At 39.6% G+C, this 25,441-nt stretch overlaps 1 protein-coding gene across 1 annotated transcript in view; it reads right to left on the reverse strand.

Moving 5' to 3' along the window:
• The window catches only part of kif5ab (kinesin family member 5A, b), a 60,355-nt gene that overhangs the window by 23,042 nt on the left and 11,872 nt on the right, over positions 1-25,441 (reverse strand). The window contains exons 2-15 of the mRNA XM_062415538.1: positions 19,838-19,925; positions 17,732-17,805; positions 17,279-17,383; positions 16,783-16,831; positions 15,732-15,787; positions 15,450-15,537; positions 15,049-15,173; positions 13,451-13,555; positions 11,164-11,312; positions 9,682-9,830; positions 5,975-6,192; positions 5,044-5,112; positions 3,591-3,797; positions 684-830 (exon numbers count right to left, since the gene is read on the reverse strand). Coding sequence (XP_062271522.1) covers positions 684-830; positions 3,591-3,797; positions 5,044-5,112; positions 5,975-6,192; positions 9,682-9,830; positions 11,164-11,312; positions 13,451-13,555; positions 15,049-15,173; positions 15,450-15,537; positions 15,732-15,787; positions 16,783-16,831; positions 17,279-17,383; positions 17,732-17,805; positions 19,838-19,925 — 1,629 coding nt within the window. The remainder of the gene's footprint in view (positions 1-683; positions 831-3,590; positions 3,798-5,043; positions 5,113-5,974; positions 6,193-9,681; positions 9,831-11,163; positions 11,313-13,450; positions 13,556-15,048; positions 15,174-15,449; positions 15,538-15,731; positions 15,788-16,782; positions 16,832-17,278; positions 17,384-17,731; positions 17,806-19,837; positions 19,926-25,441) is intronic.

The following is a 25,441-nucleotide window of genomic DNA, read 5'->3' on the forward strand; positions in this document are numbered from 1 at the left end:
AGTATTTCATTAAATTGATTTTGTCAGCCTTGTTTTTTTGACTTTTCTTATTTGGGGTAAATATGAGTAATTTTTTCCACCAGGTTTCCCATCATGCTTTTGGTCATGTAAGCAGGGGGTGTAATGTTCCTCTGGAATTAGTGAGTTAACTTTTGGCAACACTTAATTTTGGCGAATCTGCATGTCGTAGTGTTAGCTACTAGCAGCTCCTGTTTGAGCTGAAACCAGGGATGTACTGGCAACAATCACAGGATTACTTCATACTAAAAATCTGATGATGAACAGGCAAGTTCTTATATGGAGCTTCTTTTTTAAATGATTTCTGTGTGTATTTGTAAACATTTATTCTCAATGGAGATCAGAAGCACTGCTATCAATAGAAATAATAGGTCTTGCTCACTACAGGAGTATGTGTTTAATGTTTCTGTGTTCTGGTTTAACAAAATGTTACCTCTGAGAAGAAGAGAGTCACTGTATCAATTGGGTATAAATAGTTACATTTTTTTCTAACTCTCTGATACAACCTAAGGGGAACATGGAGATCCAGAAATTTTAGTTAGAAGTTACGAGTATAAAACTAATAAATATTTAAAGCAGCACTGAATGCACATAATCTTTTGTCACAGACTCTTTTTTTGGAAACATCTCGAGTTCTGCCAACCTTCATCTTCTGCTGCACTCACCAGCTTGATATCCCGGTTCCCGACGATGGTGCTGAACTCACTCAGGTCCTTCATCAGCCCGTTAAGAATCTCAGCAATGCGTTTTCTCTGGCGGCTGCTCACTTCCTGGATACGGGACAGCTCTGCCTCTAATGCCATAAGGTGAGCCTGTGGCAGGAAAAGAGAAGAGTGTGAACAAAAGAGGAAGATGAGAGGGGGAGAGTGGTGTTGGGGTGTGAGTGGGGAAAATGGAAAGGGGAGATAGAAAACCCAGGGGACAAACGATATGAAAAACAAGGGAATAATAAAGAGAGAGAACATAGAGATGAAAAGGATTGGAAAGAGGATGGATCTCACACCTGAGAGCACACACAGCAGCGAAATGCACTTTAACCCCTGACCTCTTTCTCATAATGGGTGCTAAATTACATTTCAATAAACGACAGAGGCAGAGATAGTGGGTGATGACACTGGTGCTGGATGAAAGAATCAGGGGCAGAGAATGATTAGGTTGAGCTTAACTTATCCTTCTCCATTTTGCTCCCATTGTTTGAACACCATGAACAATTTGGGATCAATCAATACTGTACAGGTGTGAACATTCTCAGAAACAAATGATTTAATTTTGCAAAATTGAGCCTTAGTTTTTCAACATGAGTAAAAGAAGAAGAAAAAACAAATGAAGAAGACCTAGGGTTAGGGTACCTTTTTTTTTCTTGCTTCAGTGGTTCAGTGTTACCATGGTGAATTTGTATTAATTTGATCTTGGCTGCTCTGTTTTCTATACTAGTGGTGCTATAGTAACCAAAAATGGAAGTTTTTTCCCCTTCTTGTTTCATTTTTTACTATGTGAATCATCAATTATGACAAGAATAGTGCACTTGAGCTGTTTATTTAATGATGCATTTAACGTTATTGCCCCCATGGATCATCAATCATTTGAAAGCACCATTAACCACTTGCTTCAATACAGTTGCATTCAATTCTTTATCAACCTCTCCATCTTCATCTCATTCATTAACTTAAGCCTCATGACAATTTTCCAGGTCACTTCCCATGTCATAACATTAAGTTAGCATAAACAGCAGTAAATAATTAACAGAATCGATATGTTTATGAATAAGTAAAAGGAAGGGAGTAGAAAGGTTGATAAAAAATGTTCAGTGTAGTTGATGAGAGATTTATGGAGGGATATCATAGAGAAGAGATGGCTGGGGGAAAGATGAATGGAATTAATCATAATGATACAAAGGGGCTTAAATGGATGGATGAAAAATGGTTTAAAGGAGCAGATTAGTGGCAGCGATGGTGAGCGATGGCATGGCCTCCTGCAGAAGGTGAGAGGAGTTTCCACTAGAAGCACAGATGAAGATGGCTGAGGGGACGGTTGGATGAAGACAGTGATAAATGTATCCCATTGCACATCTTTTTCTAGGTCAACAGCCCCATTTCTACCATAGATGTGGACCATTTAAAAAAGCTGCAACACTCCACATTAGCATAACAGCTGGGATGCAGCAAGGGGAGAATTAGTTGTAAAGAGGGCCTCAGAGGCTAGAATAATTGGATTTTTTTTAGATCACTGTATAGTTTCTTGCATACAGTTTCACATTTTGTCGAAGAAGGAGTAAAGTCATTGATGGAAAGGGTTGTAGAGGAGGCGTGCTGAGTTAGATGATCCAGGGGGAAAGAAGGTTTCAGCTGGGTTTAGTACACTAAATTGTGCAATTATTGTCAGCTCTTTTTATCAATTTTTGGTTGGCTTCTATGAAAGACAGAAGGAGAGGGGAGGACAGATTGCAAAATGGTGCATGAAAAATTGAAGAGTTTTTAAGAAGGTGAATAATGGTCCACTCAGCCCACTGATCCAGTCACAATATCTTTATTAAGGACTGACCAGCTCTGCCTGAGGTCTTTCTTTTATTTCTATCCCTATTCAGCTTTTTCTTTTCTTTTCTTTTCCAAATGTCCTTTGCCACGTATTCAAATTATGCACAAAGATCCAGCTATATGCAACTTTTGAAACCATCAATACACAGATAGAGCTGTTTTATCTATTTTTTTTGCCTCACTGATTATTTTATCCCACATTTTATGTTCGGATAAAGAAGAAACACAGCCTCCTCTGACTGTTCGAAAAATACTTTTTCATGCATGAAAAACTGACACGAATATGACTGCATATAAATGCTGAAAGGCCTTGCTTCATAAAAGCTGAATATCACAAATAAAATCTTGCAGGCTTTGTCGCTACGTTTTATTTGAATCTTGACATTATGTGCTTGCGATCATAGTGTAAAACAAGCAGAATTGTCTCAGCTGAACCAATTCATTCAACCATACTGTCATTGCTGCCATTAAGTGCAAATTCAGGGTTGTGCTAAAGAATCACACACTTCTTGTCCAATTCTTGATTATTGTCCAGAGTGATAATGACAAATATCCACAAATATCCCAGACCCATGCTTTTATTGTTAAGATTTTATGCCTTAACTAACCTCTTAGTTAAGGCATACAATCTTACATCTTGGTTGCTTACATTTTTTCCCATCCAATCTTGTATTTTTCCCCCTAATACTTTCACTTTTTCTCACAGTGGCTATATTCATGATTAATCTTTGCACTATCATTATCTTTCCTTCATTGCAGTTGTCTAATTCTACTCATTATCTTTCTAATTGCATTATGAAGATAGATTTTTTTTAATTTCTCAACGCTCCTTTTCTCCCCTTTTAAGATGTAAATATATTCTTCATTACACAACATATCCATCAGTCCCTTTATTAGTTTTTGATAACGTTAGGACAGTCATTTACATATCCTTCTCTCTCTCTGACTCTCTGTCTTTTTCTTCTCTTCACCTCCCATTTTTAGTCACCTTCATGGCATGAAATATTAACAACTGAGCCTGCTGGCAGCCAAGCCCACCATTTTCTTTGCAAGCTCCTCAGCCAGCAGTTTGTTCTGCATGCTCTTCTCCTCGACCTCCAGGCTTTTCTGGTCGTAGTTAACTGCCAGCTCCTCCAGTGCCTGCAACACCTCCTTCACCTCTGCTTTAGCACATTCATTCTCTGTTTGCAGCCTGCCGAGCTCTGACTGCACTCTCTCACTGTCACCCCTGGATGATGCCAGAAGCTGAGGGAGACAGAGATGTACAGTAATAGTTAAACATAAACTGTAAATAAAGAAAGATTTAAGAAATGAGCAGAGACAGACAACTTTAAAGAAGCACTGCACACACCAAACAGCCTCTTTATTATTTATAAGAAAGAGCTACTGGGTTTTTATAGGACATAATTATAGGATGCATTTTGTTTTCTGGGAAATAACAGTATATGTGCAAACACTACTACACAGTATAGGTGTAATTTAACAGAGGACACATTTTAATACTCATTTTAGTATATCTCTTGACACTGTAAGAGATGACATTATTTAGCCACCACTGTGTTTGCTTGGATGAGCACTGCTGCAGCCCACTGTGGGTCATTTCACAGAATGGATGGTCATTAAGTGTGGATGTTTCTCTACCCAGGGTGCCTGCATGTTTGCACTGTAGCTCAAAGCTTCTGTTTGGCCAAATGGATGTAAAATCATATTACTGTCAACGAGCTAAAGTTGGTTGTTACCATCATGTCAGCTCAACCCACAGCAGGCCCATTTTGAGATATGAATGAACTAATTTAGCAAATGTGGAATCTTTTACTTGGCAGTGTAACACATGCCAAAGACTGTTGTATACAGATAATTTACATGCTGTAAATACTGTTTTAATTACCTTTTGATGGAATGTTTTAATTGCTGTCTCTCCCACAAAGAGCATAAAGAAGCAAACAAGACCATTTACTGTATATTTGTGTGAAAAGTTAGTGTTGCATAAAGAATCACCAGATTGACAAAGATGTTGGCACCAAACTGACCCCCAGCACATCAAATCACACACTATATCATTACAGAGCATGTTTTTGGTTTATCAGACTCATGAGCAAAACTGAGCCAACATGTGTCTTTACTGTCTCATACAGAAACAATGTGTAACAAAATGAACAATTACCATATGTATTGCTCATTATGCATCCGTCCTTCATCTTTTTATTGACCCTTCCCTTTCCTTGAGCAGTCACTGAAAGCTATTCTGTTCTAAAAGATGACATGCAATACACTTATGAATAAACAATAATGCTTCGTGTTGTTCAAGAGCATTCTGGCACCTGAAAAGAGGTTGTTTTTTTTCTTTATTTATCTCAAGGGCAGGGTAATACACCTCTCACGGTGGAGTTTATTCAAAGTGTGACTGTGATTGCTACATTTGCAGGCGCTGCAGCTCAATGTAGGCCATTTAACCAAACTGACGAAAGGATGTAAAACTGTGGTCTTTTACCTCCTCCTGGTCCAGCATCTGCTCCTTCAGCTTCTCCACCATCTGGCTCTGGTGGTTGATCTCGTCATCCTTCAGTGGTGAAGACACATGTTGAAGAGATACAGGTCATTAACAGTTGTATGTGTTATGCGCATGAACTGAACACATGACGTGATGTACACATTCAGAGATGATATGCAACAGTGTCAATACAAATGGCTTTTATTTGTTTGTCTATGCTCAATTAATCACGCATATCACAATGGACAAAGCTAAACCTCCCAGTGCTCAGCTGCTTGCAACCAGAAACAGTGAATGTAATATAAAAATACCACAGGTGTGTCCTATGAAAAAAATCACTTGATATATGACATAGAACACCCTGCATCGAGTCTACCATAGCGGGTATACCCCAGAAGTAGAGAAAACATTAAATGTATGCATCCCCAATGGATTGTCCTGTATGTGCAACCACTCACCTGGATATGACTGCAGGTGAAAAAATGTCAAAACGGTTATAGATTGCTTTAAAAAATAAAGGCTATTTTTCTCAGATGCTTTGCAAATAATAAAAAAAACAACTAATGTCACACTGCTTTGAAACTGGTTGTGTGAAAGCCATGCTACTGTATATCTGCTGATAAATGTTTAAATGATACATTACAGCACTATGGTCCAGCATATACATACATGGGCAATGCATTAAATAAATGAAAGCTTTAGTGCTTCTCAATGTAGAACATTACTACTTCCCCAATCACATCTGTTCCTAAGAGTTGCTAAATTAGTCACTACTATGTGTCTGCTCCTGAATTCATTAACATGAATAATACATGTGTGATACGCTCTTTATATTCCTGCGTGCATACTATTACTACATTTTCAGCCATGGTGTGTAATCAGCTCTAGATTCATGCACATAAATGGCCCTCATGCGTCATCCATTTATCACCTTATCATCAAGCTGTTTGTAAAGCTTGCGGATCTCCTCCTCATATTTCTGACGCTCTTCCTCAGATATGTGCACAACAATAGAGGAGGCAACAGAGCAGGGGCTGCAGGGGGTGCAGGGGCTGCAGATGTCATGAACCGGCTCCTCAGATTCGGGAGGCACCAGGGGGACTTCCTCCGATCCTTCTCTCAGCTGCTCTAACATGACAACAGCCTCACCTACAGATAAGGGACATAATATTTGATCTTTAGCAAATCTGTTGCTCTCACCTCTGGTACACCCCCTTTGGATTCATGCATTAAATAGGGATTAGTGTGTCTTCAGCATGTCCTTTCCCTACTTCTGAATATATTTAAATCTCAGGTTTGAGATATTTCTGTCATTGATCATTTATAGGCACGCAGACCCTGCAGCAGTGCAAAATACTTCACCTATTAGACATTAAAATGTCAAATGTCTTGTGCCTGGCTTTTGCTGAGACTCGTCTAGTAATTCACAAATAAAAAAGGAGAGAAGGCATTGAATGCAGTTAAGTCAAAATGCTAAATATGTGCACAAATAAAGGCACTTATTGGCAGGAAGAACATAAAAAATGGGTTTGGACTGGTAGCTACTCTTAGATGCAATGTGTTTCAGGCATTGAGAGGCTTATACTGACATGTCTCTAGAAACAGGAAAAAGGTAGGACGTGCAGTCATAAATACATTATAACACAAATGCACAATAGCGGGATGCTTATAATTTTAGGTATAATTGAGTGTGATTCTCTTAGATAATGACATATTTAACACATAAATAATTTGTTATAATGTACTATATTTATTATTTGTTAGGATACACACACTCACACACATACTGTAGTAATCTCAGTCCACTGAGAAGGGTAAGAACAATTCTCTTACTTTGCTGCATTCTATAGCTGCCCTCCTTTTTCCCCCCTTTTTATTAGTACTGAACCATTTGGTAAGCCTTCATTCACTGTTTTCTGTAGACTCGTCCAGTGATCCACAGCACCGATTTGACTGATACAATGTAGCTGGAAAGCAGATCAATCTGGAAATTGAGTGCTTTGACCCTTAAAGACAAGATCAAAATAATCAATTCTTAAGACAGTACACCTTTCACTGATTAGTTCCTCCAGTCTGGTTGAAATTGTGCTAATCAATAAAAGCAGCTGTCAGGCCAAATGTAGTAAAAAAAAACCTGCATGCACGTGACTCTCCGATGCACACAATAAGAAAGCCCTGCTAGATAGAAATGTAATTTGAATTTATTGTATGAGACAGCTGTTCCTGTCTTTGGGCCATCCTTGGCTAAGGAGTTGGGAACTGTGGTACAAGATGGAGGTCAACAGCATTTGTCCTAGGGAGTTCCTGGCCTGAAGTGGGCAACAATATGGGGAGCAGAGTGTGTGGGGGTTGGGGGGGTTTTTACGATGATGAAGTACAAAATTGTAAGAGAGACAGAGAGAAAGAGAGTCAAGGGAGAGATTGTATGCATGTATGTGTGTCAAGCACTGAGGAAATGATCTTCAATAAAAAACACTGAACAATAATCATTACACTTGGCTTGAATGTCGAAACGATCACTAGCATTGATAGCTCTGACATTTGAACTGACTGCAATGCAGAAGGAGTCTGTGTGTGTGTGTGTGTGTGTGTAGTGCATTATGTGCTTGTGTTTTTATGTGTGCACTGATGCAGATTTGTGCCATCTTCCAGTCCTAGAGGCAAACACCCTCTCCCACTTTCCTTTTTGGTAAAGCGTACAGTTAGGGCCGACCCAAGCTTGCCATCGACCAGACCCTAGTTATACTGCTATAGGCCTAGACAGCCGAAGGACTTCCCATGATGCACTGAGCTCCTCTTTCCTCCTTTCCCTCTCCATCTGTACACATGCATGCCCTATAAATGCATGTTACTCACTTGGCATCTTCCCCAGAGCTTTGTGCTTCCTTGCCTCTCAGGTGACCTGCAGTTGCAAATCAGCTGCTGCCTTTGACCACCTGCTGTCCTCTTGGTCCCACTTGACGCCCATTGCTACTACTATTATTATTAGTGATATTTGCCCATTCCTACTGCTATTATTATGTGTCACATATCTATTATCATTATTGTTGTTGATGTGCTTCTCTGTGTGTCTCTCTCACCCCTCTCTTCCTCCTTCTTTCGCTCTCAAGCCAATCGGTCATGGCAGATAGCCACACACCCGGAACCTGGTTCTGCTCGAGGTCTCTTCCCATTAAAGAGGAATTTTAACTTGCTGCTATCGTCAAGTGCTTAGTCATGGGGGAATGTTGTGTCTCTGTAAATTAGAGAGTATGGTCTAGGCCTGCTCTATGTGAAAAGTGCCATGGGATAACTTCTGTTGTGTTTTGCCGTTATACATAAATAAAATTGACTGATGTGTGTGTGGTAACACGAGAGAAAACCAGTGTAAGTTCTGACTTTTCTGTAGATGTGGTTAGCCGTTGTCACTGCAAGGATTACTAATATATAAGGATTCATAAAACATAGTCTAAAGTCTTTTCTTGCCTTCAGCATATTGTGAGGGGATTCAATTATACAAAGTGTAAAAGTCTGAATAATATGTATTAGAAATAGCCACAAAAGGCATTTTGAAGTGTTTTGGGCACAAATCCAGAGAATCTGTTTGGCTGCTCTCTCCCCATATCTCTACTGGCATCTATTCAGATGAAATCATTTGAGGTTAAATCTGCACTTACGTGGACTGAAATGTAATGTCTGCAGCCTGGCAGGCTGATAAAATTTTAAGTCCTGTTAGTGAGCGCTGTAGCATGCATGAATAGGGACTTGAACAGGGACATGGAGATATTTATTTTTCTACAGAGGAGCATGTATAGGTTGTTCTCTGGACTTCACTATCAGTGGTCTCTAGCAAATCTCCTTAACTGAAAATACCACATTTAAAATATTTTACCATTCAGTAGGTAACTGACAAAACATCAGTAAAGATCATCATTTACTGACCTTACAATCCTTTTTTAAAAAGAAACTGGAATTACTTTTATTTCCTTTTGTTTCATTTATTTCAGTAGTTTAACAAGACTAAACCATGGCAGCTCTAAGGCTGTATTTAGGTATAGCAGTGCTTTCAGCTAAGCATGGTAAATTCCATGTGTAGTTACATGTTTACAGATTGATGGGAATGTCATTAGTTATGCAAATATGTAAATGTTGGAACATTTTAAATTTGAACCTTGTGATGGAGATACATGAAAAGTTAGAGGATCACCAACGTTATTATCCTGTGGGAAACATTGTGCTGCATGTGTTACCAAACTTTCATGGAAATCCATCCAATAGTCCAAGATTTCACCCAGAACTACAAATGTGAACCTTGTGGTGTTAGATGAAAAGTCAGGGAATCATCACTCATCATCATTAGGATACATCATCTGGGGATCATGAATGTTGTACAAAATTTCATGACATCCATTACTTGTTGAGGTATTTCAATCTAGACCAAAGGTGTGGACTAAACCGATAGATGAACATTTCCAGCCCTAGAGCCATGCTGCTAGGATGGCTAAAAATCCACTTATTATGATTCTGACATTAACCACAAAAGGCACTGATGATGTCAAAATGACTGGGCAAAAATGTTCATGCTTCATCACAAAAGGAAGACTTTCAGTTATTCATTGTTTTTGTGAGCCGCCAGTGTGATATTAGTGCAAGTATTACCATTCTTCCAGTGGTTCAGCTCAGCCTCAAGTCTCTGAATTGTCTCCTTCATTGACCGGTTCTTCTCCTTTTCCTTTTCATATTTCTTCTTCCACTGCTCCGCTGTGAGCTCCAGGTTTACTGATACAGTATTTCTAATGGTCTTGGCTCTAATTGGAGGGATGCAGTAAGAAACAGAGGGAGAGCAGGAACAAGAGAGATGGAAGGGAACAGAGAGAAGGTAGGAGGGAAAGATGCAGCAGAGTGAGGAACACAATTTATAGAAAAGACAGGAGAAAGTGTGAGAGAATGGCAGAGAATAGAGGAACTGTCAACAAGAGTATTTCAGCCCTGGATGCTCAATGAAATGGGCTGGCATCTCATTAATTTGTATGCAAATTGGGTTTCTGCCAACTGTGTTTGATGCATGTAGGCAGACGGAAGTATACTGTACAGAGGCAGGAACTCAGAATGTAAAAAGACCTCTTGAGCATATTCACATCAAAATACAGCAATCATACAATTCATAGGAGGAATAAATACATATGTGACTATAAATGATTGCTTTTTTATGACATAAATAACGATGCTGCAGCGACGGCACTCGGTTCTGGATGTGAATTTCACATCAGTAGCTATCACTTAATTTCACACTCAAGTTGTCTACTTATTCATTTACTTCATGATATTAACCAGACCTATGTTAAGATGTCTAATCACATCAGAATTTAGGTAACACATAATTTGGACAGTGAAACACTGATAATCAAACATCAGGGGAAAACACATCAGAACAAACTGAAAACGGCATTATCATTGACTGTATTCAAAACCAAAGCAAAAGATTAAACCTCACTCTAAACACTGAGTTTCAGTACCCTCCTTTAAATGCTGTAGAATCCCCAAAAACATGTACATTTGTAGACCATTTTACTGGAACATTATTATTATCATTATAATCATTGTCATACTGATTTCCAAAGATTTTTTCTGCAGCTACTGTGGTAGACAGAGGGAAATGAAAGAATACATATTATGTTCAGTAAAACTCAAATATCTTCTGTGGGTTGTGTCACTCCCTTTACTCGGTTGTACATTATTTATTTCAACCAACACTCTCGTGTCAGTTTCTACTCACGGAATTCATCGGTAGAGGAAAAAGGCTGGAGATGCGTGAGGCGTTTTTTAAGGCTTTTTTGGGTTGACACTGAGAAACAGGAGTGGAAAAGCTGGCAAGCAAACCAAACGTTTGCTTGTGTAAGTGCAGTTTACCTTTAAGATTAGAAAAGACCCTCTTTAAGCAATCCCAAATACCAAATTCCAATACAAACCCTGCCTTTAAAGCAGTGTGTGAGCAAAGTTAGAGGCAGCAATATGTGGACTGCATATCTGAGTTCAACACATTTCAGCAGAAAAAACATCCCAACAGCTGCAGCCGAGCGAGACAGTGTTGTGTGTTGTTCTGCTGCACAGTGCAGGCTACTTAGTGGTGAAGTATGTTACCTTTGGCCAAACATCAGGGTGGATTTGGTCTCTGCATCATTGTAGCTAGAGGGAGAGCAACAGATGAACATAGTGGTGCGACAGTTCCCACCCAGTGAGTCCTGTAAGATGCGAGTCATTTTGCTGTCACGGTACGGCACGTGGGATTTCTACAAAGATACAACGAGAGGAAGGAAGAGAGAGAATCAAAGATAGTGAGAAAAAGAGCAAAGGATCACAAGACTGTGGAAGATATTCTGAATTGTTCCACAATAATGCGCATTCCTTTCTGTAAAAAACTTCAAATAAGTTCTGTGAGCATCAACACAGAACAAAGAAAGAAGAGGTTTCTCTTACTCTGCTGCAACAGTCACATTATTACCTTTTTAAACCTTTAAAAAGCCTTCAGAAAAAAACTGTCCTTGCTTACTAAATAAATAATGAATGCCAGTAGATTTATGAAAGATTTGTGAGGCACTTCACTAGCAACGATCACACCATCAACAAGATATGTGTAATGATTTATTAAAGATCAAGGATTGATGTGTGTAGTTTTTCCTCTTGATGTTACCGTGTTGTGCGGAAGCTTCACAGGGAATCTGCTGTAGCATCTGCGTAATGACAGACCCCCAAAACCTCCAGTTACTCAAAATAAGATTGAGCGGATCTGAGATCTTTGAAATCTGAGCAGATGTAATGATGATGTGTTTTTTTTGGGAGGACCATGAGTTGGGGATGCTATTGTGGGAGGCTGAAGTAGCGGCTCTGATCCTGAAGGAGTTTGTGGCGTAATGAACGGGAGAAATGTCAGACAAGGAGAGTCCAGGGCATAAGTGGAACCTGAATCGAGTGGCCACAGAAGATCTGCCAATGTTATGCCCTGAGATTTTTTCGGAATAGCAAGTAGTTTGCAAGGGTCTCAAAGGGATTTAACGTTTGGACTATAAGTAAAAGAGTCTAGATTGATTGGTTTGAGTTTGCTTTAAGTATTTAAGTATTTCCAGTTATGAGTTTGGGGAAGAAGCTGATGGCGCAAAGATAAACTTTTATGGTATGTGTTATAATAGCCATCGCAGAATTGGTATGGGTAATGAAACAAGTCAAGGTGACAAAGTTGAACAACGGGAGGGTTATGTTATAATTGTCATAACTCTCTTATCATAGGATAACAGGGTTGAGGGTAATAGGCTGTTAATGATAGGGGTATTCGTGCAGGATCAACAAGTTGAATGTTGGTGCTAACCATCTCTCATTGTAGAACCACCCCCCCCCAAAGCCGGCAGAAGGAGCGCCATCAAAGGAGCGGTACAAATAGATGTCATGAGGTGAGTAAGTTGGTCGTCATTAAAGAGGGTGATTCTTTTCCAATTGGCAAGAAGGTTGAGCCACAGATGGAATTGTTCAGCATGGCTTAAACTGTCCGGGGAGATGGAAGTCAAGAGTGATGGGATGGAAGAAGCAATAGATAGAGACAGATAAAGACTACCCTTGGGGAATGATGCATAGGGTTGCCAAAGTTGTAGTAGTTTTGGGAGGGAGAGAAGTTGGCATTTGTTACAGGATGGGGTGAGGAGGAAATTGGATATCGGAAGGCTGATTTGGTTGAGCTTTTCGACTGGGAGTGAAGCCTGAAACAGATTTGCGTCAAGTGTGATTCAGAGGAACTGACTGTAGTCAGAGTGACCAGGCCAGAAGTGGCTGGTGAAGAGGAAGGGGAAATGATGAGCTGATGAGAAATGAACAAGGAATGGAATCCTAAAGTTGTTTGACACGATCCAGCAGACGGAGAAGAGTTTAGGGCCACTTTTGCAACTGAAAGCGAGCCCAACAGTGAAATAATATGCATCTTGCTAATGACACAGAATTGCCAGATATTAGGAAGGATAGGGAGATGTTGACTTTTGAAAGCCTTAACCTTTTCCTGAGTATTTCCTGGTTGTTAAACCAAGGGGCTGATTTGGAAGTTAGGAAATTGAGAATGAGCAAATGGGCTAGTCATGAAGCCTTCTTTGACGTCTTTGGCAACAAAGTGAATAAGCATGTTTTGGGATTTCTTGTTCTGTTGTTTGATTTATTGTTGGCATCATTTAGCACCAACTAATTTTCCTCATTGAGAAAATTTACGTTGTTCTAATCTAACACGTTTGACTAATTTACTGCAGCCTCAACTCAATTTTGGAATACATATTGTTTTGGCAGCAAACATTAGCTGTCTGTTAGACGCAAACAACTAAAAGAACAGGCCTTAGGCAGCCATGTTGTCTAAGAGTCTTGATAGATAAAGACTGATGAGATTTTTCCACCATACCGTTCCTTCAGCCAATGCTGAGATGACATTCCCCAGGGCCGACAGAGACTTGTTGATGTTCTTGGCTTCATCCAGCACGGCTCCCTCTGCACCTGTCTTACTGACCTGACACAGATACACACCCATTGGAAGAATTAGTTTGTAAAATACATATCATCATAAAAGTGTCATTAGGGGAACCATATTTATTTCTCTAGCAATGCTTTATTTTATGAAGCTTATGGTTTCCTGTGTTGAAAGGAATTATATATAACTGTAAAGTAAAGACGTTTCCTGGAAATGACCACATCATTTGATACTAACTATATGGCAAATGAGACAATTGGTACACTATCAATCCATGATTTAGTAAGCTGGACATACAATATATATACACATATGCAGAATACTTCAACATTTGTGGAGAATTAAGTCTCCAATAATGAGGAGTTTGGATTTAAATGGAGTTGTTCTTTCAAGCAAGATTCTCTGTAAATCAATAGCTATTACCAAACTCAAATAACTCTCAGAAATATGTCTGTTTTCTCTAATAAGTGAGTGTTGAGTGTTGTGTTGTATTATGATTATTTAGAGGCAGACATGAAACACTGAGAGTCAACCAGCGTTTGAGAAGATTTCTGCAAGACGTTGAACCTTAATTGGAATGGCACAACACATAATGTCATAAGTGTCATGGGACACAATTATTCACAGTATAATGAGGCGCTTAATTATAGAGGGTAGCAAGTCAAAGCACTTTGTGGAATATGCATCGGCTTCTTCTTCAGTCAATAATATTTTGTATTGAAGTCTAAGAAATTGTAGGGCAGAACCTTTTCATTCTTCAACCCCAAGATGATTAACAGATGCAGCATCAGCATTTATTAGCTAAAAACCACAGCCATCAGCAGCACCTATCGTGCCATCCACTGCTCGAAGCACACACTCTTCTATATTTCACATCAATACTATCACACACTAAACTATATTCCGGAGCCGAGGGCTACGTTCCGCTGTCTTTAATGTATTTTTTGTCTGCTTTCAGGAGTATGACCTATGTCCTGGAGATACATTGTTTTATAGATGGTGAGATGAGGCAGACTGGTTCTACAAGGCCTTGAAACAGGAGAATAATTAGCTTTTTGTAGCTACAGAACCAGCTGTTTGAAGCTACTTTTGTTTGGATTCTTCGATTAGAGCTTATCTGAACTGGCAGAAAGAATTGTTTATTATTTCTCAGAAAATGATTTTCTCTCTATCAGTGGAACTGATTGGATTACCAAAAAAGAGCAAACACTAACCTTGATATTGCATCAACAAGAGACATGGCCTACCCCTTAAAATAAAAATCAGTCCTCTGTATTTAAGAAAGACTGTCGAATTTAATATCAACAGACTGCAGTGCCATAAAGTATGTGCTTTCAAAGGCTTTAAGGGTGAAGTTCAAAGCTTTAATACATTGTTTATCTGCGTCTTTGAGGTCTGCAAACCAATTCTGAAAAAAGACCTTTTGGTCTCAGAGTTTTAAAAATCCTGCTGACAGTGAATCTGGTGACTTTATAGCACTGTAAAGCCTTACTTTTAATATTCCACAAGAGGAAATTGCACATTTGTCTTACCTTCTCACTACCCGCTAGGTCAACAAGGTACAGCTTCCCACTCAGCTTCTGCTCTGTTTCCACATTTTCCTGTTTGATGTTTAACAGGAAGATGCTGTGACTGCGGGAACTGTGCTCATTCATATCTAAAGAACAAAATGAGGAAAGGAGAGGGGAGGAGAGGAGAAGAGTCAAACACCTTTGAAAAAATGGTATTCAATTAATTATTTCCCTTAGACAGAGATTTTTTAAACAAGATGTTGACTCTACACCTGATCATGCATTTCTCACCATGGCCCCTTAACCTCATTATCCTTTCATTGTAAAAAATAAGTAAATACATAAATAAATAAATAAAATAACATGAAACGATTGACAGCACAAGCTTTGGAATGACAGGAAGGATCCACAGTGGGACTCACTGGTGACGGCAACATGACGGTTGGCCTTCCCTTCATCTATCACATCCATCACTTCACCAGGACTTGTGACAAAGCGCTCAGTACAGCCCTTTGTAAAAGAAAGACACATGCACATTTTAACAAAGAAGTACACATGTATTTCAGCACAAACGTAACAGCACGCATACAGAAATGAGAAAAGATGTAAGTTAATCCAGAACATAAAAAACACCTATATAGTAAAAAGAAGTAAGTCAACATTTGGTGTCAAATTGAATCATGTCATACTGTTAGATGACTCACCTTCACATAAGGAACTCTGTGTTTGTCTTCGTGCACTGACAGGTTGGTTTTTGTCACTAGGGTGAGGGAAAACAAGGAGAGAGGTCATTGTGTTACCTAAAGCATTGTAGATATGTGTAAGCAAATGAGTTTCTGCATATGAATGTGTGTTTTTCCTTGCGGCACAACTATAATCAGACATGACTATGGCCCCTGTATACCTGTGATTCAGACTCTAGAAATGCGGTATGAAAAATATGTGAGGCTCTAGCTATGAATGTTTTTAATGAAATTGAAGTATTTTTTTCCAAAGTTACTGAGAGGATGAGAAGATGAATCCACTAATGTCGACAAACAAAACTTACTGGCCCAGATTCCTGAATTAGTCATTTCACATTTGAAAATCATATCTGATCAATGATGATTACATTTCTCTGGATTGTGGTGGCTGCTTTTTTTTTTCGTGGAGATTGGGCATTCTTGTGTGCGCATGCATGTGTGCAGCTGTGTTTGCTTGTTTTATCATCCTATAGTCCCTGTTCCTCTTTGCAGATACAAGGGATGTTGTTCTTTGTGCTGCCTCGATTCATCCTGCTTGTTGTCAGCTCTGTTTTTGTTCATAGCTTAAATGTTCCTCAGCTGCCATGGACTCCCTTGCATACAAAGGGGGGCTTTCACCACTGTCTCTGGCACCATTAAAAGTGTAATCACAAGGATATTGCCTAAAGCTCCCTGTCCAGGTCTCTCCATCATTTTATACTGGTTATATATCTGTGTGATAAGACTGTGGCATGTACTGCAGTGTGGGGCTTATGTGTATGGTGTGCAAAACAATAGCTTTATTGTGTGAAGCAAATAAGCAGAAATATAAATGTAGTTTGTATACTTTTTCAATTCGTATTCCTAAATCAGAACCTATTGAGTTTTTATACTGACACTTTAATTCATAATAATCAAACTTTAACAGGTTATGTAGCTATAAAGGTTTGAATTTGCAACTGTGCACTGCAAGACAATTGTACGGTATTAACAAATGTAAGTTGAGTTTCACCAACTCAGTGTACAAACATACCATCCAGCAGGTCCCGAATTTTATCCATGTATATCTCAAAGTAGGATACCTGCAGCAAAACAAAAAAACATGTGGCAGCTGATCTTTGGAATAAAGGTATAGAGACAGAAAAAAAGGATACAGATAAAGAGAAGATGTAAGGCCTGTTTATTGTACAGATATGCAAAATTATGTAGCAGTAATCTGTCGTCCCATGAGTCTGGTGAGGTATTATCCTCTATTAAAAGACTGTGGTGTAAAAGGGAAAAAACACAAAAGATATTGTAGGATTACCATAGGTTTATATATATGTCATGATTTATTGATGCTTGGCTGATTCCACTCAGCCTGTCCATGTGAGGGTTACATCAGAGGTTCGGGCTGAATTCCCACTGAATATATCACAGTGTTTGAGAAAAAACTGAGCATGTACATGCACGTGTGTGTCTGACAGAGCAGGACAACAGACTGTCACAAATGCACGCATGAGCAGACACACATGGGAATCCACACCGACCTTTATATGGAATTCCAGGTTCTCATCCATTGCAAATATGTGTTCAAATATGTCCTCAGCGATGCGGGGAATAATGCCCATTCCCTGGGGATCATGAAGGTTCCCCTATGATAGGAAAGAGGAGAGATAAGAATAGGTCACTGAAGAGGTGGATAAATGCAGACCTTGGGTTGAATTAAGTAGACTCAGAGAGAATAGTAAAAGGAGAGCAGGGAGACTTTTGACTTGAAAAGGAACAGAGTTGTTTCCCAGAGAGAGTTGTAAAAGAGGTTAGTTCCCACAGAAGGCTGGGAAAGACTGATAGAGCACAATGACAGTGATGGAGGGAGATGTACTGTGAGGGAGAGCAGAGGGGGAGATAATCCATTTTTTAAACAAAATCTGTGTGCGTTTGTGCGCTCGTGTGTGCCCCAGCAAGAGGTCTACCTTTTGAATGATTTAGAATGACTGTACCTCCATCGTGTGTGTCTTTCCAGAGGAAGTCTGCCCATAGGCAAAGATAGTCCCATTGTATCCACCAAGCACATCTAAAGTGAGAAAGGAGAAATGAAAAGCATATTAAAGAAAGAAGAAAAGAAAAGAAAGAATTTTTTTCTCTTAGGTCTATTACCACTTTTGCAGCTTCAGGACTGCTGTCATCTTAAAACAACCTGTTCATACATTTAATTTGTATGTATCTGCAATTAAAAGTGAAATTGTGTTCTCTGTACCAATGAAACTGATCTGATTTTCGGGGCATTTCTTGTATCCAGTTTTCTTGTACAACTGCTGAGGGTTGGAGGTGAGGGTGGTTGAGTGTGAGCAAGCTGTTTGTAACTGTGCATTTGTAGTGTATGTTTGCTATGTAATGATGTCTTTGTATGTATATGTTGCATGAAATGAGATGCTACATATCAAGGGGGCTACGCTAATAATAAATTCAAGAAATTGAAGAGTGACATTGCAAGAAGCACCTTGAGTTTCACTATGAATGAAAAGTGCGGTACAAATTAAATGTATTATGATTATGATTATGATTATGATTATTATTAAATCTCACTGGCAGTAGAAGTGTCAGATAGAACATTTCAGACAGATATGAACATAAGTCAGGAACGCAGACAGAGACCAATATTTTTGACCTTTGTTCCAAAGACGTCAGGCTGTGCCTCATAAAGCTTCTGTGCAGTGCAGTCATGGTATTTAAGCTTGGTTAGGCACTGAATGACCTCTTTGGATGCGCACTATAAACAACATCTACCCTGGGTGTTGGAGTCACCATGAGGCCCTCAGCAAAGTACCAAGCGAGCATAGATATATTATTCTCTTCATGCATCTGGTGGGAGCCACAGTGAAAACAACGCCTCCTGAACCGCTGAGGTTATAAAGCATCACAGTGTTTAATGTCATATCGCTGACACAGTATAATAAACCCCCGTGCTAAAAGTCAAACATGGATAAATAAAAATATATCACCCTGAAAGTCTGTCTGTCATAGTTTAGCAGATCACAGACTAATCAAAAAGGCTCACGACTGAAACCATGCTGCACCCTTCTCTTTCACTCCACTCTCCTCATCTGCACATCCTCTTGTGTTGCTTTTACTCTGAGTTGAGCAGAGTCTGTCTCCGCCTCCACACTGGTCATAGTGAGACAGAAACAGAGCACGACACATGAAAGAAGGAAGAAGAAAGAAGAAAGAATAATGTGTTCCTGCAAATGAAATGAAGAAAGCAGGAGACAAGATTGCCGGATGACAGAGACCACAGTTGAAGGGAACACAGACCGGAAAGCGATACAGAGGGAGGACAGCATAAGTGTGAGAGAAAGATAGTGAAAAGGGCAAAGAAAGAGGCAAAAACAGAAGAAATAGACAAAGTGTAAAAACGGATACACGTCACTTTACTGCAGACCATAGCAGCCCTCTCTGGCCTCGCTTGCACTCTCTGCTATTCTTTCATCCTGCCACATTTAAATCTCACTTTTCATGTCATTCCCTCGTTTTGTTAAAACTCTAACCTTGAGTTCCTCCAGCCCTGCCTGTGCTGCCATTCGTCTTGCAGTTTTATTTCTTCTTTCCTCAGCCTACATGGTAATCTCACACTCGGTAAGTAATCTCCCCCGAAAAATCAATCTCTTTTTCTTGCTCCATCAAGAACTAGTTCAATGGAGTTCCACGCTAGCTTTGAAGGTGGCACAAAAAAATGAGACGCTAAAGGGTGAAAAGAGAGATGCAGACGGAGGGAAAGGTGAAGGAAAGAAGATTTGACTCTCTAGGGTGTTAGTTCCGTTTGATCTCAGGCCTTCTGGATATGCCAGTTCCACCATGCTGTGATAGGCATGCATCTTGTTAATCTGCACATTTTGATGCTGCATACCTGTAGGTCATGTGACTATATCATGTCATGGGAAAAAAATGTTTCACTGCCTGTAAGGAGCTGCTAATTCATGCAGGCACTGTATGGAGTGAAAACTGAAAAATCCGATTGGAATAACCCAGGGATTCAAGGTGTATCGGCTTTCCCGCTCAGATTTTCTATTGTGTCTTGGTCAAAAGAGGCTAAATGTGTAGTGACTCACCTTTGACAATCTGCTTGGCACAGGTGTTGTAGACCTGTTCCTGGGTGGTGTTGGTGGGGAACACCTGGTCAAACACGTAGGACCTCCCCTGTGAAAGCCAACACAAACACAGTCAGCTAAAAAACACAGACAGTTTAGAGAGTGCTTTAGCTTGTTGTCAACACCTCGTCTCCCCCTGTGACTCGCTGTAAAATCTGCCCTGGGAAGCTGATGAAGCTGAGCACAAGACTGTGTGTGTGTGTGTGTGTGTGTGTGTGTGTGTGTGTGTGTGTGTGTGTGTGTGTGTGTGTGTGTGTGTGTGTGTGTGTGTGTGTGTGTGTGTGTGTGTGTGTGTGAGAGAGAGACAGACAGAGAGAGAGAGAGAGAGAGAGAGAGAGAGAGAGAGAGAGAGAGAGAGAGAGAGAGAGAGAGAGAGATTTCACACATCATGTTTATCATTAAAACATTATGTAAGGCCATATTGGCACTATAAAAAAAAGCACATAAATATTTCCTTTACGCACAAGTAAACATGCTTTATGGATGCTGTGTCCATCTGTGTGTATTAGACCTGAATAGCAGCCCATATATCACATTTAGGGGCCCATCTGTCTCCTTTTGAGTGATGTGCGTCCCATGCCTGTGTGTGTGTGTGTCTACTTGTATTTGTGTGTATTTTGTGCTATTGAGAGAGCAGAGGGTGTTTTTGAATGAGTGCAGCCTAGCCTAGAGCCTTGGTGTGACCCCAAGAGAGACAGAGAGAGAGAGCGATCACATCTGAAGTGAAGCCATTAGAGACAGCGTTCAAGGACCGGCAACGTAAAGTGATGGAGTGGAGAGAAGAAGTAGAGTGGAGGAGTAGACCAGAGGAGTGGAAATGCAGTGAGAGCAGAAGAAAACATGTGACCTGAAACCAATGGCTACATGTGAAAAAGACACAAGAAGCAAATGGAAAACAAACAAATCTGTTTTTCTGCTCATTGCAGGTCATTTAACCGGGATGTTAGTCAGCAAACCAGCCAATGAACAAATCACGACCAGAAAAATGCCAGACAGGCTTGAATCTCCACTCAACCAGTTAATTAGTCAGCTAGCATCATCCAGCTGAGAAGCCAGTTATTAGCCAGATATCTAGTGAACCACACAATCAGACAGACTCGTATCATATCAGACAAGTTCTGGTTGTGAAGATCATGGAGTCATGGAGCACTGAGTTCAGTCTCGTCTTGTTCATAAAACCTGCTAGACTGTTAACAGGTCTAATTTTATGTATGGTACAGTGAGTTTATACTGTATGTGGGAGTAGGCATACATATATATGTGCTGACAGCTGACAGCTATCCAGCCTGGACCACCCACAGACCCCTGTGGAAATCCACTGTGAGGGGCAGAAATACTGTATAGAACTGGCCAAACATACAGTATTTCTGTAAAAACAAGACAAGTTTTTCTAAAAAAAAAAAATTCACTCTTGAATTGTTGTGTATTTGTTTAATGACTAATATTTTGAGCATTAATGGTATAAGGTATGTTGTATGGTGACTCTGATAGCATTTCTGTGCAAGCTTACCCCAGCAGACTAGTGACTAGTACTTAATTCTTCTATTTGTTTGTTAATTAAAAAAACAAAAACATTTAATGATATTTTTGGCTTATGATATTAAAAGCTTTTATTCCTATTATTTTCATTTGATATAAAATGAGCACAAAAGACATTAATCACTAAAGCAACCACATAATTCAAAAGGAAGGTAGGAGGAAAGAGAAAAAAAAAGCTATATAAAATCTAAATTAAATTAAGGAAAAGCAGGAGGCAAGGGATTGAGACCATTTACAGTAGGGTTCACTGTTAACAATATTCGAGTTGTTAAGGTTTGCAGTTCAGTTCATGTGGCAATAACCATCTGCCCTTTTAAGGACAATTACATTTAACAGTCGGTTAGCTAATCAACAGACAGTAATCATCCCATTCCTATAATCCCTAACCCATAACCCGTCCACTGAGGACAGTCTGATGTTGGTATTCATTGCACTGAGAGAAAATCTTTAATTATGTCATCATAGGTGAAAACTGTGAAAGTGTTTCAGAAGGCCAGCTGCTGACTCCATATTAAGAAGATATATTTATTTTTTCTAACCATGACTCTCTTGAAAAACAGGCTGGCAGATTTGAACTGCATAGAATCAAACCGTGAATGTTACAAATTTTTTTCTAAAGCTACTCAACGACCAGAATGGCCCAATTAGTTTGTTTGATTATCGACATATGCATTGTGTCAAATTACTTTAGTGCTGTTTCACTCTGATTTATTAACAGTAAGGAAAACCAGACATCACACTCATTTGGGGTCTTGACACATTACTAACCATAGAAACATGACTCATTAATGTCCACAGCGTGTTTTCACAACAGCTGGAGACTTCTCAAACAGTAATCCATCTCATGACTGACAGTAAAGGTTTACTGTTGCTTGTGTAATCTGGGTGTACATTGGGCCGGATTTATATTGAACACACAGATCAGCAGATTTAGATCATGTCACAAGGATTGCATAGTGAGTGGTGGGAAGCACACAGTCTATGGTAGGATGTGGGAGTGCTATGTTACATAAGCAATGCATTTAATCTATACAAATGCTGTGTGTCTTATTCTGCTTTTGCCCCCGTACATGGAAAAAGGGATGTTTTCCTATGTGGGTAATCCATTGTTATTGCTGTTATTAAGATAACACAAACTTAACTGACCCCTAAAGAGAATTAAAGACCACAAAAAACAAAAGTGAGGGATAAAAACTGTTTAAACATGGAGGGGAACACAAAGTGAGTGGTGCTCCAAGAAGCTGCCACACATCTGCGCCATCTTGTAATTATTTGTAATTGATGTTAACACACTGACCAGTCATCATGCTCAATGAACATAATCTACCACAAAGAAAATGGAAATCTCCCATTACATGTGTTTCTGAATTTAACCTAATAGCCATACAACCTGAGAGAATGTTCTAAACCGTAATTATGATCGCACCAGTAGTCTGGGATAAAATATGCCAATAATCCCTTGCACCCCCAAGTATTACATATGGGCACCGCTGCTTCTCAACCTTTTAAATAACACAGTCAACAACCAGCTAGACACAAAATCCCAAAGCACACACATTTGTAAGTGGCTTGAATAATAAGTTGTCTTCCAGGCTTGCATAGATGGATACTTTGTAGTCTAACTCATAATTCATCATGTTTCTTCTCTTTTCACATGCATTTTTTTTTATAAGGGCACCAATATTTTCTAAATGTTTTTATTGAACCTATAAACTAGTGGAATTGGACTTTATTAGTTCAACATTTCAGTTTACTTGCATTTTCATCTGGTTCAGTACAATGAAAATGAGATATAAATACTGTTATACACAGCAGCATGTGATCCCTTGCAGTGTTGCTATGGTTTAACATGCTGTCTGGTACAACAGCTCACTCACTCACTCAGCCAGTGCTTTGAGGCACTGAAATCACCTGCATTAAGAAAAAGACTAATAAAAAGAACAAGAACGTTTGTCCTTGTGATTTTTTTCCCACCATTTCAAAAGTAATTATTTTGAGGCCATTATATTGATGTTTTTTTCTCTTGCCAGTGAGTGCCTCTGTGCTAACCTATTTTATTAAGAAAAGCCGCAACTAAGGAAGCAAAAAAATGCAATTTGTGCCACTCCCAAGAGCTGTAGCTAAAAATCAGGCAGCGTTACTGCAGAGTAAGACACTGAGTGGGAACAGTACCTCAATGACCTCCCACTTTACAGCTCTAGCTTTGCATAAAAGAATTTGTTTCTGACAGAGGGTGGAAACAGTTTGGCACAATCTCGGCTTCAATTCTCTGTATTTTCCTTCTATTTCTTAATAAGATGAACTGCTTAGTTGGTGTTCTCAAGTGCATTAATCACAGCTGCAGGTATAAACAACCTCCCTATCACAAGTAATTAAATCTGACTCTATTCCCAATGAGCCATTTGTAATGCTACACTGTAGACACATGCAAACCATGCTAAATAACAGAGGGGGAGAAAGAGGGAGAGGGGGGGGGGGGATCATGATGTGGTCTTCATTGGGGTGAATAAAATGAGTCAGTTATATAAGCTGCATGAAAAACAACCTTTTTCCAATCATTTGTTTTGCTGGCTACACCGTTAAAGCGCTAATCTGCTCCTTTGCTGCATAAATATGATAATGGAATAAATGTACTAGACATTCTGTAAGCTCTCTATCTGCATCTCTCTCTGGCCCTCTCAGAATAGGTACAGTATAGACACGCTTCCTTGTTTGTCTGTATAATTTAACAGATGTCATTATTTGCATGCATATTGATGTAGGAAGCTGGAGTTGGAAACAGAGTGTTTGTTCATGTGCATATGTGCAAATAATACATCCAATTATGCTTGTACATGCAGACACTGTTCATGGCCCTCAGCTTTGTGTGCGATGTCAAACACCCACATGCCCTGTCCAGCCTGCAATCTGCTGCTGTCTGCCAGCAGACAAAGAGGCAGTGGGCTACATGCACTGAGGGGGAGAGAGAGGTAGAGACCAACAGACAGACAGAGGGAGCGAGAGAGAGAATTAAAAACTGCAGTAATCAACAGAAACTGTTGGGGGATGGCAAAGAGTAGCCAATAAACAAAAAGAGCTGAACACAACTGAGGAAAATAGGAGATTGACCAATGAGAAGCAATGAGAGTAGAAAAACTAACACCTGTAATCAGCATAAACACCAACAAAGAGAGACAGAGAGAATGAAATACAATCAAGATCGAAAACCCACAGAGGAGTAACACAGAGAGCATATTACAAGAGAGGCAATCAACTGAAGGCAAGAAAATAAATGAACAACAGTCAGGAAAAGAAAAAAAGAGAGGGTGAAGGGTTGCAGGGACAGATGTTGAATTTAGATGGAGGTCTGCTGATAAACAGGGTTGAAGACCCTGGGGACCAAAGAGGCTCTGCACTAACCAGAGGGCTTGTTTCACACACTCAGACATGGAGTACAGATACACAGAATGCATCCAATAAAGATAACTAAGTCTTCCAAGTTTAAAGACAAAACTGTTTGTCAGAGCTGTGCTCTGCTGAGTTTTTGACCGCTACGGAGCAATGTTTTGATGAGTTAGTCCTCATTGTGTTTGTATCTTATGCATGGGTGACATAACGTGCACCACTGACAGTTGGTGGAGGTAATGCACCAAAAACCAAAAACAACTTACCAATGGAGCAAGAAAGCAGGGAAGAGGAAGAGCTCCCTTGTAGACATGGATGTATATAATGCAGATTTTAAAATGTGAACGTAAATGTTTAATGAGGAAGACAATGCTCTTAATATGTTTGTTAAGTGTAAAGGATACATAAACTGCATTTAGGTGGGATACAGCAGATAAACATAATTTAATCTGTTCACATTCAATTTAAAGGTACCATTTGCAGTTTTCTTCTTAACGTACGGTACATTCAGTGTTTCACCAAAACAGATTGGGTGTATCAATGATGTGTAACAAACATGTTGAGTGCCTGTCCTTCCTCATAAAACATTTACAAAGCAGAATTTAGGAAATATTTGAAACATGCATTGTTACAAGCATGTTT

Source organism: Scomber scombrus, chromosome 3, assembly GCF_963691925.1.
Source record: "Scomber scombrus chromosome 3, fScoSco1.1, whole genome shotgun sequence".
Taxonomy (NCBI): Eukaryota; Metazoa; Chordata; class Actinopteri; order Scombriformes; family Scombridae; genus Scomber; species Scomber scombrus.